The sequence below is a fragment of the Polypterus senegalus genome, chromosome 2 (genome assembly GCF_016835505.1).
Source record: "Polypterus senegalus isolate Bchr_013 chromosome 2, ASM1683550v1, whole genome shotgun sequence".
Taxonomy (NCBI): domain Eukaryota; kingdom Metazoa; phylum Chordata; class Cladistia; order Polypteriformes; family Polypteridae; genus Polypterus; species Polypterus senegalus.
The window spans coordinates 281,598,297-281,611,967 of record NC_053155.1 but is presented as its reverse complement, the minus strand read 5'-3'; the positions used below and the strand labels follow the sequence as shown (position 1 = coordinate 281,611,967).

The 13,671-nt window shown below is 36.1% G+C and overlaps 1 protein-coding gene across 7 annotated transcripts in view; it reads left to right on the top strand.

Moving 5' to 3' along the window:
* LOC120523933 (arf-GAP with Rho-GAP domain, ANK repeat and PH domain-containing protein 1) overlaps positions 1-13,671 on the top strand; it is a 391,846-nt gene that overhangs the window by 127,293 nt on the left and 250,882 nt on the right. For all 7 annotated transcript variants that reach the window (XM_039745649.1, XM_039745646.1, XM_039745647.1 and 4 more), the window contains one exon: positions 4,568-5,337. In XM_039745649.1, coding sequence (XP_039601583.1) covers positions 4,649-5,337 — 689 coding nt within the window. In that variant the 5' untranslated portion in view covers positions 4,568-4,648. The remainder of the gene's footprint in view (positions 1-4,567; positions 5,338-13,671) is intronic.

The window sequence follows — 13,671 nt, the reverse complement described above, 5'->3', positions numbered from 1 at the left end:
ACTCTGGTATGAACATTTTGCTTAAGGCAAATGCCAACTGATAAATTGAAACAACTTTGTCCACTATTAGATGAATATAACCAGAATGGAGCATTTACGGTGCAACATGAGAGGAAAATGAGTGAGAGACCAATAAAGTTAATGGAAAAGTGATAGTACCAAAAAAATTCAATGTCAGTTACAATGCATTCGTTAAGTTGAGGAACTTTCTTCTATACTTTAGCAAAGAGCTCATTTAGAAAAAAAAGTTGGCTTTTTCCACATACAGGCTATTTTGGAAGCTACTCCTCATAACATGAACAGGAACAGGATATCTTATTTTGGGCTGTTTCATTAACGCTGTTCAGGCTTTTGTCAGGTAATTCAATAAGACTGTTTTAACATAACACTCATCTCTTTGGAAGCAAATACAAGCAATATTAATAAAATGAATTTTTAAAAGTTAAGTGAAATTAACATCAAAAGAGGGCTTGAAAATAGAGAAAAAGTGAATACGTAAAATGGATGTCAAAATTGAGGGTGTGAAGTGATCAGCAAAACATGAGAGTTTAAAATTAACAAACATGTATTTCTCTTGTGGACTGCATTTCCTGTATTGACAGCAGAAATGATGGATTCCCCTTTCAAACTTGTGGACACATCCTCATGTTCAATCCTTCAATCTCTCACACGAGGCCAGTTTAGAGATGGAAGTTAACTTAAACAGCATAATTTTGAGGGGTGTTGTTGGATATGCTCAAGAATTTTTCATGCTTTTTTTTTTTGGAAGCCTAATTATGAAAGCCACATTTGACACAAGTAATACTAGGGAAATCAAAAATAGCGGAACTAATCCAAATGAACAGGCTTTAGCTGGGAATAAGCTCAGTTTCAAGGCAAGTAATAACCACTGTTTCAACAAATCTTCACTGCTCTCCTCTGTTTGCTGGTGGAGAATAGCTGCTTTTAAGCAGGCTACAAATAATCACAGGTTATGGTAAGCTGTTGAACAGATAGTTCACTAGTGCTATCATTTCTAATATAAATAAAAAAATATATAAAAAAATGATTAAGTGACAATATTTTGCTCAAAAATGCACTAAAAGGTAAAAAATATTTTTTATTGTACTTAGATAAAAAAATAATGAATTTAATTCAATTAAAATGCATAAATTCATAAAAGTGAAATTTCTAACCAGCTTAACTATGGAAGAAAATGACATATCACATTAAACTTGATTAAAATATGTAGGATAATGTTTATAATTGGAGACATTTTTAAATTTCTTTATAGGCGCCCCACGATTTTATTTTGTCACATATGACCAACAAAATCTTAGTACAAGAAGAAAATGTATTTCTTTACTTTTTAGTGTATTTTTGAATAAAATAGTGTGATTTAAAAAACCTTTTTTATTTATTTATTTATATTTTTTAGCCACTCTAATGCCACAGTCTTCAGCAAGTTACAAAAACCTTGACTTGGGTGGGAAGGTGATTTGACAGAAATACAGAAATGACATTAGTGACAGAGTGGAATCGAACCTACACTCAAAAACTGAAACATAACATTCATTCATGTTAATTTCTCATTTCAGAAAATTCTAATCATGGTGAAACCTTACATGTGTGAAGTACTGGAAATGTGCGTTTGTCTATTGGGGAATCGAACCTTCAAGCTTTCTTAGAAAAGCCCAACATCTTATCCACTGAGCCAATACACACTAACCACTTGACCAATGTTGCTTAACTGTCACATTGGAGTAATTTGACAAAACTTAAATATCAATTAATCTAAATTTTTTTTTTTTATTAATTTGTCTGCATTGGTCTTGAACTGTTGTCCTAGTCTAACACGCTAATCACTAGACCAAAAAGTATAACATAAGGAAATGAGAAATATAAATTTGACGTAATTAAAATACAAATCCCAGAGATCAGCATACATGCAAAATTTGAAGGAAATTGGTTCAGTAAAAGTGGGTAAAAAATGATTGCAAAATTTGACCTAGACAAACCGAGAAGGCAAATTCACCTACCCATGTAAAATGACATTTTCCATTGTGTTCTGCAATTCCATTTTTAGTTTTGGTTGCAACATTCTATCAATTTGGACGAGAACAGGTCATTTGGCCCAACAAAGCTGTCCAGTCCAGCTTTTTCCAGTTGCCACATAATTGCTTTGCCAGATTTGACACAAACTGCATTAGCAGGTTTTCCAACACTTACTAAATGGTGTGATGATAGAAATCTTCTAAATCTATCCACATTAGCAAAGCTAAATGGCTGATTGTGGACTTCAAGAGATTTGGAGGGGGTCATGTGCCTATTGGCATTAAGGAGGTTGTTATTTTAAAGTAGGACTTTTTTCTATTCATATGGTTTGACATCACTGATGACCTCTCATACTCAATAAACATTTCCTACCTTCTAAAGTAGGCTCAACAACACCTTCTTATTTTGAGGGGGCTGTACAAAGTCAGTCTGCTATTCTAGATCCTCATTTAATATGGATGTACCTCCTCATTTAATATGGATGTACCTCCTCATTTAATATGGATGTACCATAGAAAGACAGAGCATAATAACAAGCTTACATCAAAGCTTGGTATGACAGCTGTCCAAGGGTAGACAACTTTACCTTGCAATGAGTTGTTAAAAAGGCCATGTTCATCCCTGAAACCATGACTCCATCCATATTTTTTGATAAGAGAAACACACTCATCAGTGTAACATACCCCACACATTCCAAAATGTTTTAGCTCACCTAAATATCCCCAGCATATAATATTATAGAATTCAATGCTGTAACACCAGATGCTTGAGCAGTTTTTACTCACAGGCATTTAGCTGTTAACTCCTATTGACCTATGACTGAGAATCCATTATGAATGCCCTTGCATTATTGCACTAGTAAATCAGTTTTACAGTATTATTAATTCTAATCTCTAATATATGTTATGAGTTTATATCTAATAATGATTTATTTATGTGTTTATTTACAATTTGCAATGGTTACAGATTTATTTATTTATTTTTAACTGTCATTTCCCTGTCTAATTACTTTTGTCTACTCCCGCTTTGTACTATACTAGCAGACCTGGCGCGCTCGCTGCAAGTTTAACCGGCTAGTTTCGGCAGTGGATCGTGGTTTTTCCAATCTAGACGTCCTGTCTTTTTCAGATTCTTTTAACCGCCTGGTTTTGGCAGCCAATTGTCCTTTTCCCAATCTAGAAGTCCTATCCACTTGAGATTCGTTTAACTGCCTGGTTTGGGCAGCTGTTCTTGCTTTTTCCGATCTAGAAATCCTGTCTTAGATTCGTTTAACCGCTTGATTTTGGCAGCGAATCGTTTTTTTTTCTAACATAGAAGTCGTTTCTTGTTGAGATTCGTTTAATCCCCTGGTTTTGGCAGGCAAGCGCTTTTTTTCCAACCTAGAAGACTTCTCTTGAGATCCTTTTAATGGCCTTGTTGATTGCATGTGTTCCAAGGTAGTTTCAATACCCATTTCTTGCACGGAGTCATCTCCCCTTTTATGAGTGACTGTGTAAGTACCACGAGTACTAAAGAGTAAATTAGTAAAGGAGAAAGGACTAAACACTAAGGAAAAAGAACGGCAAGACAGCGTCAGCTCGGAGCGAATTGGAGTTAATAAAATGAGGTGAATGGGAGGGGAGATGATGACGTGACTCCCCCACCCGCCTTAATTCTCAATCCCTCCACAAACACACAAACACAGTCTCTCGGATACCAACTCTTATTTATATAAATCAGTAAAGGAATGAGGACTAAACATTAAGGAAAAAGAACGGCAAGACTGCGTCAGCTGCGGAGCTCAGCCGAGCTCAGCTCGGAGTGAAATGAAGTGAATGAAATGTCGTGAATGGGAGGGGAGATGATCACGTGACTCCGACACCTGCCTTAACTCTCCATCCCTCCACAAACACACTCTCTCGGATCCCAACTCTCCTTTATATATATACAGTAGATATTGTATTGTCACTCCATGTTTCAGAACTAGAGGGGTTGGCAGAAAATGCTTTTTATTGTACTGTTCAGTATGATAATGATACATTGGATTGAACTGTAATTAAGCTGAATTGAATTATTTTAGGTTATCATAAATGCTGACTGAGAATGCTCAAACTTTCTGTTTTTTATTTTATAAGTTGTGTTTGAGGGTAAAACAGTGACAGCACTGCTGCTTCACAACAAGGAGGAGTGTGTAGATATTCCATGTTCTTCCAGTGTCCAAATGGGTTTCCTCTAGGTGCTCTGGTTTTCTCCCACAGTCCAAAGACATGCTGGGCAGGTGAATTGGCAATGCTAAACTGACCCGTGTGTGTCTGTGTGTGACCACCATGTGATGGACTGGTGCCTTGCCCAGGTTTTGTTCCTGCCTTGTGTCTGATGATTGCTGGAATAGGCTCTAGCTACAGTGCAGCCCTACCCAGGATAAGTGAGTTAGAAAGATGGATGTACAGTATGTTGTGTTTGAATAAATATGTTTGAATATTTTGTTGTGAATACATAAAAAATGTATTCTAATTGTGTGTGTCTAACATTGTGTTAATTTTTTTTTGCCTAGATCTGAAAATCCTGTATTAGAATGAAGCGCCTGGAAGATAAATATATTTGAGGAATATATTCAGTCCTCCAGATTTTCACCATGAGCTCAGTGGATTCTCTCTCCACAGTGTCGGACTGGCTTGTATTGTTGCATCTAGACCAATATATTGAATCCTTTGAAAAATATGGCTATGTACTGGTCTCTGACTGCAAGGAACTCACCAATGACAATCTTTACAATGCTGGAGTAGTTCTTCCAGGTCACCAAAAACGGATCTTAACCAGTCTTCAGAAGATATTTCGAGGAGAGTCGCAGAGTGAAAAGCCTGTTCCAATGCCAAGGAATATATACCGGTGCCTTCAACCTAGCAACACTTCTGAAAATATCCATTCAACTGAAGACCCACCTCAGGAATCTGGGACCCCCAAGTTATATGAAACCAGTTTACCCCCTCCTATACCTCCAAGGGTGACCCCAAATCGTCCACCTATTAAGTTTACATCCACTCCCACAATGACAAATGAACCTGTCAAACGGCCAGAATCTCTCCCTGTTAAAGTCACGTATATGGAACAGGAACCCACAAAGCAGTTTGTGCCTTCACCAGTACCTGAAGAATTTCATCTTCATGAACAGTGTTTGGTGGAACATGTTGAGATAATTGTTCCACCACTACCAGCAAAACGCTATGTTGCTTCTAGGGACCCTCAGGCACCACCCCCTCTTCCAAGGCGTCCTCCCCTTTCAGTTCCAAGGGTATCTCAGACCATGTCCTCGGCATCACCTCGGTAGGCACAGTTTTTTTATATATATATATATATATATATATATATATATATATATAATGTATATTTTTTAAGCATCTATTGTTAATATAAAAATATATAACCCATAATTGTAATAAAAATACTTTTACATTTCGGTTAATCTGGCAAATTTTGTTTTTGTTGGTTTGTCTCCAGCATATCTACTGCTGTATTTTGTAGCCTTGCACTGTTACTTAGTGACTAATACATTGGACTTTAAAGCCACAAGGTTGTTAGTTTAATGTCTAACCATGACTCAGCTGTTAAAAGTAAATACATTTAAAAAAAGATTAACAACTATGTACTCTGTATTTGTAAAGCACTTTGAAATGGTTTTCAGTATAAATGAACTTGCATATTGACAATCAAATTTCTATAAAATGTAAAGGCTTTTATTCTGTAACCAACAGATAAATTAAGAACTTTGGTTAGTAAAAAGTTATAAGTGCTGGCACATAAAAATAAAAGCAGTTGTAAGAATAGTAATTCAGTAACTGTAACAGTAACTATATGTAGAAATATGTAGAAATAATATTATTATAAAAAATTCACAGCACAAAATTTGGCCCATTGAATCAGACAACTTTCTTCATGCACAGCTCAGTATTGCTGGATATGCAGGCTTAATGCTATATCATGTTACCTTTATTAGTGTCTCATATAGCTTTTTACTCTATATTGAGACAGATAGATAGATAGGAAAGGTTTTCTATGATTGAGTGATGATTAATATATAGATCGATACATATATATTTGTCCTCAGTCCTTTTTACAGAAGCTCAATAAATACATAAATAAATAGAAAGGTAGGTAGCTAGGTAAATAAATAAATAACAACCATCAGACACGAGTTATAATAGTAAAATAAATATTTTTATGTCCTGAAAATCATTTATTCATATAGTATATCCATTACTGAAACCAGTTATTCCAGTTAAAGGTCAGGGGAGTTAAAACCTAAATCAGCTAAACTAAGCTCAGATCTGAAACTGTACCTGTACTGCTGGTGTTGTCAGACTTGGATTCTGGAGGGCAGGAGTGGCTGCAAGTTTTTGTTCCAGCCACTTTCTCTATTAGTCACCTAATCAAACCACTAAAACGACAAACTTCTTTTGCCATAATTTCAGTTGTCTTGCTTTTTTATGGCCAAGACCCTTAATTGTTTATTTCTTCCTTATGTGTTGGCTAGACCAACAATACTGAATACAAAGTCAGCCAACAAATGACCAGCAAAGGTCTCAAACTTAGTTACTCAGAGCACCACAATGTTCGTTCCAAAAGATTTATTACCCAGGAGTCAATTTTTCCTGTTAATGAGACCCATTATTTAATGATGGCTTGTTATTGCTCCCATTCTGCTACACTTGACATTTTCAAAATTATTGATTTTTCTTTTTTTCTTATAGCACCATCCTTGTGTTTTGTTGATCAGAGCAGATCAATATTGCTCAGACCTTCATATTTTTCATTCCTTATAAATTATTGAAACAGATGCTGTATGATGGACTGATATGTGCCAATTTGATTATCTGGTCATCTGTTTTTGCATATCATTATTGTTTGGCTGTCTGTCAAGAAAAAAAGAAACAAAGAAAGGATCTCAACTTTACCTCCACACCGCTATGTTTTCATTTGAAAACAGCATTTTTAAATGAAAATGATCTCCATCCATATTAGCTTTTTCATGTGATTTACAAAAATATCGCTTTCCACTCTAAAACAAGTAGAAAACATGATGCAGATGTTTTACTGCATGTATTGGGCAGAAAATCCTTGAAGTGCTGAAAAATTCTTTGGCCCTTGAATATCAGAACCCTTTGTGTGTTCTGACCAGGACACAGCGTAGAAAAAGACAGAAATTATTTAAAGAGCCACAGCACATTGACCCCGTATTGTGTTAATATTCTGATTACAGCTAAAAGTAACACCGCAAAAGTTAAAGCAACCATTAAAAAAAAAAAAGATCAACTTTATGTTCATTTGCAAGAGCATTAGATGATTGGTTGTAAGTGGTCCACAGCAATTGCAGTCCATCTTGTACTGTGATACATTTCTTGAACTAACTCAATAGAGAAAATAAATATGTACATGTGTCTATATCTTTGCTTTATTGCATTGTGCATTTGTGTCTCTATCTTGTAATATTGTGAGCTTGGCTACATTCTAAACCAATCTATGTTGTTAAGGGCCTTGTTATTAATTTTGTTTCTCCTTACTGAACTGATCTCTCTATTATAAAAAGAAATCTTGGAATGCAAAAGCAAGGCTACGATACGTGATCTTCTCTCAGAAGACATTTAAAAGACCCGTAAGACAAAAGACACTTGCCACGGGGCGTTTTGCGGGGACCGTAAACATGAGGCTTGGTGCCAAGGGATTGTCCCAGGGCCATCTCGCGGGGACGTGGAACATGAGATATTTGCAAGACACGCCCTACTTACAACAGATATCATACAAGAGCACATGCATCAAAAAACAGCCAGTCGTGTAAAAGCACGCAGTGCACACACATCCTGTGCTCTCAACACATATAAAGCGTTTAAGGACAATATGGAGAAAATAGACACCCAAAGGCGTTGGAGAGAAAATAAGGCAGATAGATTATGAAACCAGTAAAATTCTAAAGTATTGTAGCGTCCGAGCCAGGTTTAGGCCTTTTTGGTTTTAAGTGACTGTTCGGTCCGATTGAGGGAGGGTGGAGTACAGCACAGAAGATTGATAGCGGGGTGTTGATTGATGCGGTAATGGGGGGCGAGACGCGGAGGATGAGGGATTGGAGAGGGTGCTAGAAAGTTGTGTTTGGGGTTACGAAGTCAGCGATTGTTCAAGTAAAACTGTTGTGACACTTTATCATGTCAGTCAGTATCAAAAAAAAGAGAGAAAAGATCGCATTAGCGCAAAACAAAAGGTGATTAACCATCAGAACCAGGTGTAATTGAAAAAAGAGCAGGACAAATCGAGGTCAGAAGTAAAAGGCAAAGAGTAGAGTCTTTTCACATTCGCATCATTCCTATGCACAAAACGTGGATTTACACAATAATAGACCATACGCTATGAGAATCTGTGGTCCTGGAACAGTTAAAGCAACGACAAGTTGAATTTCAAAGAATACACATTTCAGTCAGGTGTATATTTATGATCACGGAGAAGCGATGCAAATTTTAATAGGCAAAAAGAAAAGCAATGAATATATTCCTTGAATAACATTACATACCAAAAGAGATTGTGATATGCCATTCGTATTAAAATGTTTACAGTTTACTGTGAGAATAGCTTTTGCTATGAAAATCAATAAATCACAGGGACAAACATTAGAAAAAGTTGGATTATTTATTAGAGAAACAAACAATATTCACTCACGGGCAGTTATACGTTGCATTGTCACAATGTGTCTCCAAAAAATATTGTTTTTAATGAAGCTTTAAAGTAACAGTGCAAATAATGAAATTGAAACAATTACAAAGAAAAAAAAAAATTAAAATTATATATCCGATTAACCAAACACAGAGAATAGCGGGCAAAGCCCCCTAGTTAAGTTTAAGTAAGTAAACATTGGTAAGAGGATGTCAACTGAGTTATTTACAATCTGATTTTTATGGAGCCTGAAATTTTTCACTACAATGGTAATGCCATTGCCCAGTAGATTATTTGCCTCTTGCGCATGTGTGCAATATTCAAACTGTAGATTCTGGCAGGTAGCATAACAAGTGCCATGGAATGCAACTATTTTAGGCCTGCTATGTTGGAATATGTTTTTCTTTTGTGAAAGATGACCAATCAGTGAATGAGATGTTGTAATGAACAGAATCCAATCAGGGAAGCAACCTGAAATACTGTAAGCACTAACCAACCAGAGTGCAATTAGAGTACTGTTTTCAGAAAGCTGTTTTCACCTGTCTACACCACAATGCTGGTGCTGCATTTACGAAAGAATTTGTTTTGGAAGTTGTTAGTTTTGGAACCTGAATAACGTCAGGCCTTGTAGATGAATAGCGAAAACAGAGACGAATGTCGTAATTTTTAAATTAAAATGTAGTGTACCTAGATCTTAAAAGGCAAGTCAGTTTAAATGAAGACAAAAGGATTATAGGTTTCTAGTTTTATTAAATTATAGTCACTCGTACAGAGAATAGTGAAATTCTTACTTGCATGTGCTAATCAACATGTGATACCTTGCCATTCTCTGGTGCTGTGATTAGTGTGTATCGAAGCTTTACCTTAAAACTTTCATCTTCCTTACCCAAAAAATCCCAAAACACAATTTAAACAAATAACATTATATTAATTGTGACAGATGTCTTAAGGTTAAGTGAAATAGACAGAGAAAGAAATGACAACACTATATGAGTGATAGATAGACAGATAGACAGATAGAACCTTAGGAAAAGCATTGTATAAGCAATAGATAGTCAAGTATGTTTTGCTAGCAATAATACTAATTTTAAAATTTGGCGTGAGTTTAAAACCTTGCTGAGGGTATTGTTCCATTTTGCAGTATACTCACTGACACTTCCCCATACCAGGGCGATATAGATTCATAACTTTTAACAAGTAAATGAATGTCTCTGCATTATTGTGCTACAGCCTTACACTGGAAAGTTTATGGTGACAAGAAACAAAACTGAGAAAACTGTGATAGTTTCAACACTTTAAGTGATCATTTTTTTGCAATTTGTTATGAATAGATTGGAATTCTTATTCAAGCTGATAAAAATAAGTGAAGTACTAGTCATGCAGTACTAAATGCAGAAGTTGTGCACATTTCAAAATAAAGCTTTATAAGACCATATACAATACAGTAAATCAGTATTTATTCATTCTCCAGTTAAGAATGACAGTTTATAATTTGAATTTTCATATTCTAGTATCATCTCCCACACAGGAGAAGACAGAATAGATTTTACTGGATAACATCAACTGGTTTGTGGAACAAAAGCATAATCACGGATATCAGAAAAGGACTACATTTTGAACGTGAAGTTGTTTTTCAATACTGTGACTCTGAAATGCAATGCGCAAAAACAACAAATCATGCAAAACCAAATAAGAAAACACACAAACAAATTGGAAACACAAATCAGAAAACACAAAAACAAATCAGAAACTGAAAAAACTAATTGGAAAACACAAAAACTAATTGAATACACAAAAGCAAATTGAATACGCAACAACAAATCACAATACACAAAAACATATGAGACAACACAAAAACAAATCAGAAACAACAAATTCAAATGGGCAGCAAAGCGGCTGATTCCACCCCTGAGTCATTACAAAACATTTTAGGTTGACACCTAATACTACACTGGTGTCGATGTGAAAAAAAGATAATAGTAGGAATACAACTTGTCATACAAAGGCTACATTGCTCATGTTAAATAACATGTCACTAGCGTAATGTAATAAAAAAAAATGGCCAGTCAAACGTTTATCAACATGTGCTGTCACCATGAAGTTATACAGTGGTGTGAAAAACTATTTGCCCCCTTCCTGATTTCTTATTCTTTTGCATGTTTGTCACACAAAATGTTTCTGGTCATCAAACACATTTAACCATTAGTCAAATATAGCACAAGTAAACACAAAATGCCGTTTTTAAATGATGGTTTTTATTATTTAGGGAGAAAAAAAGTCCAAACCTACATGGCCCTGTGTGAAAAAGTAATTGCCCCTTGTTAAAAAATAACCTAACTGTGGTGTATCACACCTGAGTTCAATTTCCATAGCCACCCCCAGGCCTGATTACTGCCACACCTGTTTCAATCAAGAAATCACTTAAATAGGAGCTGCCTGACACAGAGAAGTAGACCAAAAGCACCTCAAAAGCTAGACATCATGCCAAGATCCAAAGAAATTCAGGAACAAATGAGAACAGAAGTAATTGAGATCTATCAGTCAGGTAAAGGTTATCAAGCCATTTCTAAAGCATTGGGACTCCAGCAAACCACAGTGAGAGCCATTATCCACAAATGGCAAAAACATGGAACAGTGGTGAACCTTCCCAGGAGTGGCCGGCCGACCAAAATTATCCCAAGAGCGCAGAGACGACTCATCCAAGAGGTCACAAAAGACCCCAGGACAACATCTAAAGAACTGCAGGCCTCACTTGCCTCAATTAAGGTCAGTGTTCACGACTCCACCATAAGAAAGATACTGGGCAAAACGGCCTGCATGGCAGATTTCCAAGACGCAAACCACTGTTAAGCAAAAGAAAATTAGGGCTCGTCTCAATTTTGCTAAGAAACATCTCAATGATTGCCAAGATTTTGGGAAAATACCTTGTGGACTGATGAGACAAAAGTTGAACTTTTTGGAAGGCAAATGTCCCGTTACATCTGGCGTAAAAGGAACACAGCATTTCAGAAAAGAACATCATACCAACAGTAAAATATGGTGGTGGTAGTGTGATGATCTGGGGTTGTTTTGCTGCTTCAGGACCTGGAAGGCTTGCTGTGATAGATGGAACCATGAATTCTACTGTCTACCAAAAAATCCTGAAGGAGAATGCCCGGCCATCTGTTCGTCAACTCAAGCTGAAGCGATCTTGGGTGCTGCAACAGGACAATAACCCAAAACACACCAGCAAATCCACCTCTGAATGGCTGAAGAAAAACAAAATGAAGACTTTGGAGTGGCCTAGTCAAAGTCCTGACCTGAATCCAATTGAGATGTTATGGCATGACCTTAAAAAGGCGGTTCATGCTAGAAAACCCTCAAATAAAGCTGAATTACAACAATTCTGCAAAGATGAGTGGGCCAAAATTCCTCCAGAGCGCTGTAAAAGACTCATTGCAAGTTATCGCAAACGCTTGATTGCAGTTATTGCTGCTAAGGGTGGCCCAACCAGTTATTAGGTTCAGGGAGCAATTACTTTTCACACAGGGCCATGTAGGTTTGGATTTTTTCTCCCTAAATAATAAAACCATCATTTTAAAAACTGCATTTTGTGTTTACTTGTGTTATATTTGACTAATGGTTAAATGTGTTTGATGATCAGAAACATTTTGTGTGACAAACATGCAAAAGAATAAGAAATCAGGAAGGGGGCAAATAGTTTTTCACACCACTGTAGCTTCTAAATTTAAATACTGAAATATGTTTGTAATACTCTAAAAACAGCCTGAAGAGTGCTCGAAGTTATGCAAATGTAATCTTTTCTGCTAACGTATGTAAAATACCTAAAAATGATGAGAAGTCTTTCACGTTTTAAAGTTCTCTCTTTCACCACACCACTCGTTGAAAAGCTGGGATTAAATTGTGACGAACTTCAGTTTTCACTGTTTTCCACCTCCATTGGGGTTATGCGCTGTTCTTTTTGTTTTCATTCTTCTCAATTTGTTTGCACAGTCTTCATTTTGTTTGTGTGCTGCTCCATTTGCATTTGTAATTTCTGATTTGTTTTTGCGTTTTCAATTTGTTTTTGCGTTTTATCATGTGTTTTTGTGTATTGGGATTTGTTGTTGCGTATTCAATTTGATTTTGTGCATTTAATTTGCGTTTGCATTTTCTGATTTGTTTTTGCTTTTCCAATTTTTGCATTTTCACATTTGTTTTTGGGCATTCAATTTTTTTTTTGCGGTTTCTGACTTGTTCTTGTGTTTTGTCATTTGCTTTTGCGTATTCAGTTTGTTTTTGCTCATTCCATTTTTTTTTTGCATTTCCAATTTGTTTTTGCATATTCTGATTTGCCTTTGTATATTCAATTTGTTTTTGCGTTTTCTGATTTGTATTTGTGTTTTCAGTTTGTTTGTGTGTTTTCTTATTTGTTTTTACATGATTTACTTTGTTTTTACGCATTGTACTTCAGAGCCACTGTATTATCTGATGTACAGTACTTGTTTCAGAAAATGTCCATGTTTATGAAAAGACTTGTTAATTCCAGGCCATCATTACATATGTAGTTTGTTAAGGATGCCTGTAGAAACCCCAGAGAACTATAAATCAGATTTAACAACCAAAAAGTAAATATTGCAGAAATTTGTGTTCCAGACATTTGATTATTTGATTTTTCTGTGTTTTTTCAGAATCTTCAAACTTCTTTGTGGTGCAACGTATTGCTTGAGAGTCATTCAGTTTCTTACAAACCTGACAGGAAATAACATAAACCTGTCAGCAGATAGCCAAACTACTGTCCACAGCAAGTGAGTCAGTGCAGGCCCCTATTCATGTCTGACTGATGGCAGCCACACACCTTGGTGTCTAAAGTCACTCATTTTAGGTCCATTATACAGTATGTAGGCTTGATAAAAGTATGGTGAATATGCATTGTGGTCCCAGCCCCGGCCGGGACGCCCAGGAGGATGAGAGGAGGGCTTG